General features: G+C 47.1%; 1 protein-coding gene across 1 annotated transcript; it reads left to right on the forward strand.

Annotated features, from left to right (window-relative positions):
• The first annotated feature begins 782 nt into the window (after positions 1 to 782).
• On the forward strand, positions 783 to 7,987 carry LOC110306757 (acyl-coenzyme A thioesterase 3). Its single transcript, XM_021178841.2, has 3 exons — positions 783 to 1,379; positions 4,500 to 4,702; positions 6,008 to 7,987. Exons 1-3 carry the CDS (start codon positions 890 to 892, stop codon positions 6,611 to 6,613), a joined length of 1,299 nt encoding a protein of 432 aa, XP_021034500.1. The 5' UTR covers positions 783 to 889; the 3' UTR covers positions 6,614 to 7,987.
• Positions 7,988 to 10,530: the final 2,543 nt, after the last annotated feature.

A 10,530-nucleotide genomic window follows, 5' to 3' on the forward strand; every position in this document is an offset into this window, starting at 1 on the left:
TTAGCTCCATTATAGAAGCAAGAATCTGTTAATGAGCCACAAGGCCTTGTTTGTCTTCCTTGGGGAAGGAGCTTCGGAGAAGCCTGTCTACCTGCCAACCCTGACCCATCTTAGCTGTCTCTCGCCCAGCTGCAAGCCCTTTTCTCCCTCTACTCCCAACTCTCTCCCTTTCTACAGAGCAGTTGCCCTTGCTTTTGTAACACATCTATTTACAAAACCTTTACCGAAAACCCAGTTTGCTTAAACTTTCTCTGAGCTGAGCTGGAAAACACCAACTCCCTGCCCATTGACTCATTCTAGGAAACCTTTTCAGTTAAGGACATAGTTACACATCTTGATAAGGACCTGGAAGAGTGCAGAGTCGGTGGTGCAGGCCCTTGATTCCCAAGGAAGGTGGGGCCGGGAATTTCAGGCCATCCTTAGCTACATAGAAAATTCAAGGTCAACTTGAGAGAGAGGAAACCTTATCTCAAAACAACCACCACCACCGTCACCATTACCTGGAATGTAAAGAAGGAGCAGAATCAGTCTGGTTTCAGCAGAAGTGGCTCCAGGTTCCACAAAGACTAGAAAGAGGCTTGGAAGGGGCGTAAGGAAAGTAAGGGAATAAGGGCTTGTTTGGCATGGATCAGTAGAATGACAGTTCCCTGATATGCTTTGGCACAATCCAGACTTTTGTAGCGGTATCTTTCCCAATCTTTCTTTTATACACAATTTCAACACGTACCAAGTTGTAAAACAAGGTTAATCATTATGCATCTCCCTTACTTAACAAACGCTAAAGGGCTTAGCACAGAGGCTCCCTCTAAGAGAACCCGGAACACTTTAAGCTGTAACAGCAAGTCCAGGGAGGCCTAAAAGCCACAAGCCAGAACCACAATCAGAACCAATGCACGCATTTACCACCCAGAACCCGAACCGGATGGCACCTACTGTGATCCTGGACCCCGCGGGTGGTTGCCTTTGTGACCAGCCGGTGCACATCGCCGTGTGTGGCCTGGCCCCCGAGCAGCCCATCATGTTGCGCTCTGTCCTGCGCGACGAGAAGGGCGCGCTCTTCCGAGCCCACGCGCGCTACCGCGCGGACTCCCACGGCGAGCTGGACCTGGCGCGCGCGCCCGCGCTGGGCGGCAGCTTCTCGGGGCTCGAGCCCATGGGGCTGCTCTGGGCCATGGAGCCCGATCGGCCTTTTTGGCGATTGGTCAAGCGCGACGTGCAGACGCCCTTCGTGGTGGAACTGGAGGTGCTGGACGGACACGAGCCCGACGGCGGGCAGCTGCTGGCGCGGGCGGTGCATGAGCGTCACTTCATGGCTCCCGGGGTGCGGCGCGTGCCTGTGCGCGAGGGCCGGGTGCGCGCCACGCTCTTCCTGCCCCCAGGTGAGCAGCCCTCCCTCCTGTGCTTGCAGCCCAGGATGCTTCAGGGGTGCAGCGCAAGGGCCCCTTCTTCCCTGTCTCCCACACTTTTCAAGGGGCTCCCTGGAAAAGCCTTAAGGACTTGGGTTCATGGCTAAGTGAGTAGTGTCCTGAACTGAATGAAGTTTCACCGCAGGAGTTTAGGACCATAGAGCATCCGAGCTCCCCCAAAGCACTGTAAGCTAGAAATCTGCACTCTGACAGTAAGACCTATGGGTGGTTGTGCAGGGGTTCGCGTTTGACATCTCTTGTTCAAGAACAGCCCTTCAGGCAAAGTGGGCACAAGCACTGGGTGACTTTCTGATTTGCAGGGCTTTGGCGCCGCCGCTCAGAATCTGGAATCTGAAAGTGCCAGAGCGTGTGGAGTGCAGAGTTTTGTTTCTTAGGTGATTTTGATGTAACTCTTTCCCAGGGTAAAAGAGCCACAGCTGCCGGGCGTGGTGGCGCACGCCTTTAGTCCCAGCACTTGGGAGGCAGAGGCAGGCGGATTTCTGAGTTCGAGGCCAGCCTGGTCTACAAAGTGAGTTCCAGGACGAGCCAGGCTACACAGAGAAACCCTGTCTCGAAAAACCAAAAAAAAAAAAAAAAAAAAAAAGAGCCACAGCTTTGAGAAAGACTTAAGTGCAGAGAATCTCAGAGTGCTGTTCCCGGAGATTTGGTCAATTGTTTCATGTCCCTTTAAAATGCCAACAGAAATGGCAGTTTAGTGAGGGTCTGAGGATTAAGGAAGTGGTGCTTATAGAATAGGTAAAATTTAGTTTTGCAAGTTTGACTGCCTTCATATAGCTCTAGGATAGGGAAGCGATGTGGAAAACCGAGACTGTGGTTCTCTGGTTAAAAACTTTAAAATGCTTTAATGCGTTTGCTCGTTTACATATTTAAATAGCAACAAGCAAAGAAATCAAGAACTCAAAGTTTTCCATAATAAAAGGTCTCTCTTCCGTGGGAAATTATTATTACAGGCCTCATAGGCAACTGTGTTTCCTTCCAGTTTTTAGTCTAAAGGCCTAATTTGCCTCCCAATCAGAACACCATGTATTCCTTGGTGTTATGTATGTGAGTACACTGTAGCTGTCTTCAGACACACCAGAAGAGGGCGTCAGATCCCATTACATATGGTTGTGAGCTATCATCATGTGGTTGCTGGAAATTGAACTCAGATCCTCTGGAAGAGCAGCCAGTGCTCTTAACCACTGAGGCATCTATCCACCCACACCCACCTCCACCCCCCCCCAAAAAAAAGCCCCACTATTTTTAAAGGTCAGATTTTCCTAAGGACCCTGTAATGCTTCATTTACAAACCATAGTCTTGTTCATTACAGTTTTCAATCCTTTGGGCGGTCCTCATTCTCCTCCCGGCCCCACAGCCCCTGAGACCTGGGGTCCCTTTCCTATCATCCTCTGTCTTTCATATTGTATTCAGTGAACCACTGCAAGCCCCTGGGTCCAGCTTCACTTGTTTGTTTGGTCGTTGTTTTTCGAGACAGGGTTTCTCTGCATAGCCCTTTCAGTCCTGGAACTCACAATGTAGACCAGGCTGGCCTCCAACTCAGAGATCTGCCTGCCTCTGCCTCCTGAGAGCTGGGATTTAAAAGCGTGCGCCACCACCCGACTCCAAAAGCTTCACTTTAAAAAGCTGCCAGAATGCTCTTTTGCTGTAGCAGGTCCACCTCCAGGGTACTCTCTTGCTCAAATTCTGAGTGTTTGTGGTATCTAAGAAAACAACTCAGATGCCCAGGAGAGAATAAAGTGTTTCTATCTATAGCCAGCTTTCCAGACGCTCTGAGACCATCAAAAATGAGGTGAATCCAAGTGTAGTGGTGGAGGAGGATAGACTGGTGCGCAGGATATATTGGTGTGTGAAAAAAAAAATCAGGAATGTAAGATGTCAGTGTTCTTAGATCAATAGTTTGTATTTATAAACACTATAAACAACCTGGGCATGTCATTGGTACACAGAGTCCTAGCTCCTGGGCTTTACAGAGTTTATCAGCACTGTAATATAAAGAAGAAAAGCCTCAACTTCAAGGATCAGTAAATTACCATGTATCCCTTGGTGTGTGACCCAGGATACAAAGCACATCACCCAGTTGGAAATAAAAACAACCATCTGGAGTCTTCAAAGTTAACACTCTGCTACACTGAACTTAGTTAGTCAAGTGATTCTCTAGCATGCCGGAGTCCCTTCCGTCAACCCCAGCAATGGGGAAGTAGAGGCAGGAGGGTCAAGTTCAAGGTTATAGAGACCAGCCTGGGCTATGTGAGACTGTTTCTAAATAAATAAATACATTTTACACCAATTAAAAAATATCCTAGGAGATTATAGCCAATGTAGAAGAAATGTAGCTGCCATTTGTTGGTGTTGGTGGCAACTGACAATGATAAGCCTTGGACACAGAAAGTATGGACTTGCCAGGCAGTGGTGGCGCACGCCTTTAATCCCAGCACTTGGGAGGCAGAGGCAGGCGGATTTCTGAGTTCGAGCCCAGCCTGGTCTACAGAGTGAGTTCCAGGACAGTCAGTGCTACACAGAGAAACCATGTCTCGACCCCCCCCCCAAAAAAAAGAAAGTGTGGACTTTGCAGGAGAATCTGTTTTCCAGAGGAGTCCAAGATGGCCAGTGATGGTTTGATATCACAAAACCTGGGCGCTCAAGCCATCCAGTTCTGAGGTGCAAGGTTCCAAAAAAGATGCTGTGTTGCCAAAATAGGAAAGAGACTTAGTCTGAGCCATTGGCTCAAGAACATATGGTGCCTGTGCCACTCTGTCCCGGTGCTGTCCACTCAGGGCTGCTGCACATTTAACCCTGCGCTGCTGACCGCAGAACACCTGGGTCACCCACAGGACTGAGTCTAGGCCACTGAGGGAGGGCAGATCCCCCATCTGGCATTTTTAGGAAAGGTGGGGTCCTAGATCTCCAGGAATACACCACCCAAAAAATCATATTCTTTAAAACAGAAAGAGACTTGAATGTTCCACATCTTTCTTCCTGCCCCCCTTTCATTAAAGAATAAGATACCAAGGCATTTGGAAACTAAGTCTGAAAGAGAGTGGTAGGTTTTTTTTTTTTTTTTTCTTTCCAAGGAACTGGACCCTTTCCTGGGATCATAGACCTTTTTGGAATTGGAAGTGGCCTTCTGGAGTATCGGGCAAGTCTGCTGGCTGGGAAGGGCTTTGCCGTCATGGCTCTGGCTTATAACAACTACGAGGACCTCCCTAAGGACATGGACAATATCCACCTGGAGTACTTTGAGGAAGCTGTGACCTACCTGCTCAGTCACCCTCAGGTTGGCTGTTACAGTATTTTGGTTTAGCTTGTGGAGTCCTAAATGCCTCGAGCCAAAGTCGGACCTGTAACCTAGTTAACTTGAAGGTTTATAATAATATTTAGTGCTTTCCAAATCTACAGAGCAAAGGTTCCTTACCTGGGATCATCTCAGGGGGCATGGGAAGGTTGATTCCTTGGAGTCTGAATTGCTCATAGGGTGACCAACCATCCTAGGTTGCTGAGAAGAGAGGGTTTCTTCCTGCATTGTCCATTTCCCGCCCAAACTGAGGTAGTAAAGACGAGTCATAGGCATTCATCTCGTTAGCCATGTCACGGTCTTGTGTCCGTGACGTCATGTCTACCTTCCAGCTTTGTTACGAGCAGTAAAGGACTCATACTTGTGAGGTGTTAGAATATGCCTGGCATTTCCTGAGAAGCTTAGACGCCCATTCAGCAAATACTAGAGGATGTAGACGCAGCATGGCCAGAAGACAAGGTCATGTCTACTCGTGAGCATAGACACAGCAGGGGCGCAGCGGAAGGGGGCGGGGCTAGAGAAAACATGATGGCAAGATTCCGTGTTCACGAAAGTAGCAGAACTGATGGGGAGTCACTCAAGCAAGATAAGGGGGGGAAGCCTCATTCTGAAGACAAACACTATCCGCTGTTAATGGTCTAGATCAGTCCAGCAGGTATGACTTTGTAAACATTTCAGTCCCCATCACCACTTAAATCCTAGGAAGAGAGTAAACACGGGAAGAGATGAACTGTGAGCCGGAATCTTCCCGGGTGGCTTCTGTTGATTCCTATTTGACTCATAGGTGGCTGATTATGATTTTATAAAGCACAGAGACACAATGTCTGCAAGGCATCTACTTAATTACCTCAAAGGCTCTTTGGAGGAAAAACGATTACTTTTTTGGAAGAAAGCGTTTTCTTTGAAGAGTACGCTCTTCCTCAGTGTGTCTGTGTGCACCTTGTCACCTTACATGCAGTGTCACCTGGGTTCGATTTCACACTTCCCCAGTTCCATGAACTTCTGTCGAGTGCAGGGCAGTGCTGTATCAGGGGGTTCAGGCTAAATAGTAAACTGCTTCTTGGCTTGTTTGAATGTTGCTTATGGTGGCACCATGTTCCGGGTTTGACTGTGATGTCTCATGTGAGTGGCAGGCAGACTGAGCTTGGCCCAGTCACCTTAGCAAAGCCAGGATGGTATAGAGTCAGGCACAGTCTCGGGGCCACTTGATCGAGGAGTGGGCAACCCTCAGTGTGCTACCTTTTGTGTGGGCTCATATTTCTTCTTTTCTGAATGTATCTTTCTCAGGTAACAGGTTCAGGAGTCGGGGTCCTTGGCATTTCCAAAGGGGGTGAACTTGGCTTTGCCATGGCCTCCTTCCTGAAAAATATCACAGCTGCTGTCATCATCAATGGCTCTATATCCAACATCGGCGGAAAATTACAGTACAAGGATGAGACCGTGCCCTCCGTGGGCATAAACACCAAGCGAGTCAAGAGAACCAAAGATGGCCTCAAAGACATTGTGGATCTTCTAAACAATCCTCTGGAAGGACCTGACCAGAAGAGCTTGATCCCCGTGGAAAGGTCTGACACAGCCTTCCTGTTCCTCGTAGGTCAGGATGACCACAACTGGAAGAGCGAGTTCTATGCCAGAGAGGCCTCCAAACGCCTGCAGGCACATGGGAAGGAGAAGCCTCAGATCATCTGCTACCCAGAGACAGGCCACCATATTGAGCCTCCTTACTTCCCACTGTGTAAGGCTTCCCTGAACAGCCTGGTGGGTAGTCCTGTCATCTGGGGAGGGGAGCCCAGGGCTCATGCCATGGCTCAGGTGGACGCTTGGCAGCAACTCCAGACTTTTTTCCACAATCATTTGGATGGCAAAAAGAAGACAATCCCAGCAAAACTGTGATTTTTATTTAAGATCTCTGATGCTTCTCTCTCCTGAGGAAGCTTCTACTGTGTGTGTGTGTTTCTCTTTTACATCAATGTAGATTCTTTCCCTCCTCCAACTTTTTTTTCAGCTGCAGGCCTTATTGATAAGTCTTGAAGGGAAGTGATTATACAGAAAACATAAGGCATTGCAGAAACTGCCGTTTTTCAGAAACTCCGTCTCCCAGCGAGCTATAGTGCTGAAAGAAAGACCAAGTCACTGCTACATCCCTGGAGGAGTTCAAGGACTACTTGCTAAATTGCTGATTAAAAACAAACAAATGATTCCCTGCTGTTTAGACAAACATCGACAGGAACTGAAAAGATGGCTCAGCAGTTAAGGGCACACACTGCTCCTATAGGACCCAAGTTTTGGTCCAGGTACCAGAACAACTGACTGTAACTCCAGCTCTGAGGGATGCAGAGCTCTCGTCTGACCTACTTGGACACCCATACACATGTGTACACACACACACACACACACACATATACACACAAGCACACATGCACAAGCACACATGAATAAAAATACATGGTTTGAAAGAGTAAACATCTGTGTGGTGGTGACACACACCTTTCATCCCAGCACTGGGGCTGGGGGGGAGGATGGGAGTGGAGAGTGGGGAGTGGGGACAGAGGCAGTCGGATCTCTGCAAGTTGGAAGCCAACCTGGTCTATAGAGGGAGTTCCAGGACATCGAGGGTTACACAGAGAGCAAAGAAACCCTACCTGGAAAACAAAGTCATAAACAATGGTCCTGTGTGGGCTCTGTCCTGTGGACTCCACTGACTGGAGATTTATGTATATAGACTTTCACATGCTACAGTCTACACAGCACACCACACTCACTTGGAGGGAGCAGTCTGCAAGTGACTTAAAGGTTATGTGTGTATTATCTGGAAATACTATTGTATCCGAGAAACGTCAGCCATTGCAGATTTGCCATCTGTATCAAATGCTTACAACTACCAGAGGACAACTCTAACATCACGTGTGCTGCGACCTCACAGGTGAGTTTATTCTTTTGAGATGGAATTACTACCTTAGTCACCAACTAATAAGAGCCCAACAATATCAAATTTCAAAGGAACTTCAGTTTACCTCTTGTTTTTTTCTTTTGAGTGAATAAGGATTTTTTTTTTCTGAGCCAACAAATTGTGTTAGGTTCCTGTTTATGCGTAGGGATACAAGATTCTGTTGCTTCAAACCTTGATAAAATGTTATTTAACTATGCAAGTAATTTTAACAGTGGTAAACATGTATATAATAATATCACTAGATACACATAGTTCCAAAATAATAAGCATTTCTTAAGCCTTAGATATGCTTAAAATAAAAATACTCCGATGGTTAACATGTCTTGTTTCCTTAATATTCTCCTCCTCCTCCTCCTCCTCCTCCTCCTCCTCCTCCTTCTTCTTCTTCTTCTTCTTCTTTTGTTTTTCGAGACAGGGTTTCTCTGTACATCCTTGGCTGTCCTGGAACTCACTTTGTAGACCAGGCTGGCCTCAAACTCAGAAATCCGCCTGCCTCTGCCTCCCGAGTGCTGGGATTAAAGGCATGCGCCACCACGCCCGGCATAATATTCTTTTATTAAGAATATTAAGGGTTTTGTTGCTGTTGTTTCAGAGGTAGAATCTCACTGTGTAGCCCAGGCTTGCCTGAAACTACTATGTAGTCCAGGTTGTCCGTAAATTCATGGTCCTTCAGCTTCAGCCTCCTGAGTGCTAGAATTATAGGCCTATGCAACCATGCCTACCTTTTCCTGTTCCCTTCCCACTTTGTTTGAATGTGTGTGTGCCTAGTGCTCAGAGGCCAGAACTGGAACTGGAGTTCCAAGCAGCCATAAACTACCCTGTAGAGCTCTTAACTACTCAGCCGTCTCTCCAGCGCCACCTAGTGTTAATACTCATTTTAGGTTTTTAGGGAGGGTTGTTTGGTTTTGGCTTTTTATTCTTTTTTTTTTTTTTTTTTTTTTGATTTATTTATTGGGGGCTGGTGAGATGGCTCAGTGGGTAAGAGCACCCGATTGCTCTTCTGAAGGTCCAGAGTTCAAATCCCAGCAACCACATGGTGGCTCACAACCATCCGTAATGAGATCTGGCGCCCTCTTCTGGAGTGTCTGAAGACAGCTACAGTGTACTTACATATAATAATTATTTATTTATTATATGTAAGTACACTGTGGCTGTCTGCTGTTCTTTTGTTTTGTTTTGTTTGACACTGGGGCTCTCTCTGTAGGCCTGATTGGCCTGGATCTTGCTATGTAGACCTTGAACTCAACTCATAGATATCTGCCCACCTCTGTGTCCTGAGAGCTGAAATTAAAGGCAGACACCACAATCCAATGCTCTTGGTGGTCCTTTTTTTTTTTTTTTTAAAGATTCATTTATTTTTTTTATATGTAAGCACACTAGAACTGTTTTCAGACACACCAGAAGAGGGCATCAGATCTTATTACAGATGGTTGTGAGCCACCATGTGGCTGCTGGAATTTGAACTCAGGACCTCTGGAAGAGCAGTCAGTGCTCCTAACCGCTGAGCCATCTCTCCAGGCCCCTGGTGCACCTTTTAAAGTAAGCAATTCCTGAATATTTTTCTCCTTAAAATTCAAAAATAGGGTCTGGAGAGATGGTTCAGCAGTTAAGAGCACTTTCTGCTTTTCCAGATAATCGGAGTTTGTTCTCAGCACCCATGTTGGGGACTCCATGAGTTTAAGGCCAGCCTGATGATCTTCATAGTAAGTCCCAAGCCATCCAGGGCTACATAATGAGACCCTGTCTCAAAAATACAACAAAAGAATTGGAAAATGGTAGGCCTAGAGAGTCTGTGGATAGAAATATTCAAGTGAGTTCCAGTGAGGAGCATGCCCATATGACAGATGGCATTACGTTGGCATAAAGATGTATTTAATTGGACAGAAGAGGACAGACCGTCAAGGTTTATGAGGAAAAGGCTTAATATAATTTATACTTGCATTTTAGGAAACCATTACCTTATAAAAGACCCAAATGCACACCGTTGAGAAAGCCAAGAGCCGCTCAGCAGTGGCCTATCAGAAGAGTGGACTTTACCCAACCCTCTCATTTCATGGTACTTTATAGTCGCACCCAAGATGTGAAGGGAGAAGACCGGTACTCTCTGCCTAACATGTTGTCTTCTGCACAGCTCTCGGGGCGGGGGAGGGGGACACTCTTCAAGGACAGGAGGATGGAGGAGCCACTAAACAAACCCACGGAGACAAACATGTCTCTGAAGCAATGCTGGTGCGGCCCAATAGGAAAGGGGCTAAAAGCATTTAACGCCCAATGCACCTGCCCTAAAAACAACTCGGGAAAACTCGGCGAGCACGGCACATGGTCTCCAATGGGCCCCCGAGGCGTGGCAGGTGGGCGTTGTTGTCCCGGTACGTCATCCTGGTACCTCCTCACACATGCGCAAACGTGGAATCACTGTTTGTACTTGCCGCCGCTTGACTGGAGCATTTCCTTATGAAAAATCTTGCCTTTACCTTGGCCAAAAGCCCTATGTGCAGAATTGAGGAGCTAAGGGCCATCCTTTGAATGAAGTGAACTCACCAATCAAAATAGTCACTGGATTCCCCACACATTTGCCTCAGCTTCCTTCTACCTCCAACTAACAAAGGCAGTATGCTTCGGTGATACAAGGGTATGATTAAGATTATAGGCAAAGCCGGGCGTGGTTGGCGCACGCCTTTAATCCCAGCACTCGAGAGGCAGAGGCAGGCGGATTTCTGTGTTCGAGGCCAGCCTGGTCTACAGAGTGAGTTCCAGGACAGCCAGGGCTATACAGAGAAACCCTGTCTCGGAAAACCAAAAAAAAAAAAAAAAAAAAAAAAAGATTATAGGCAAAAAAATACCAAGACACAATGTCTTA

The sequence above is a fragment of the Mus caroli genome, unplaced genomic scaffold (genome assembly GCF_978045245.1).
Source record: "Mus caroli unplaced genomic scaffold, Mus_caroli_1 scaffold_14, whole genome shotgun sequence".
In the NCBI taxonomy this organism is placed as follows: domain Eukaryota; kingdom Metazoa; phylum Chordata; class Mammalia; order Rodentia; family Muridae; genus Mus; species Mus caroli.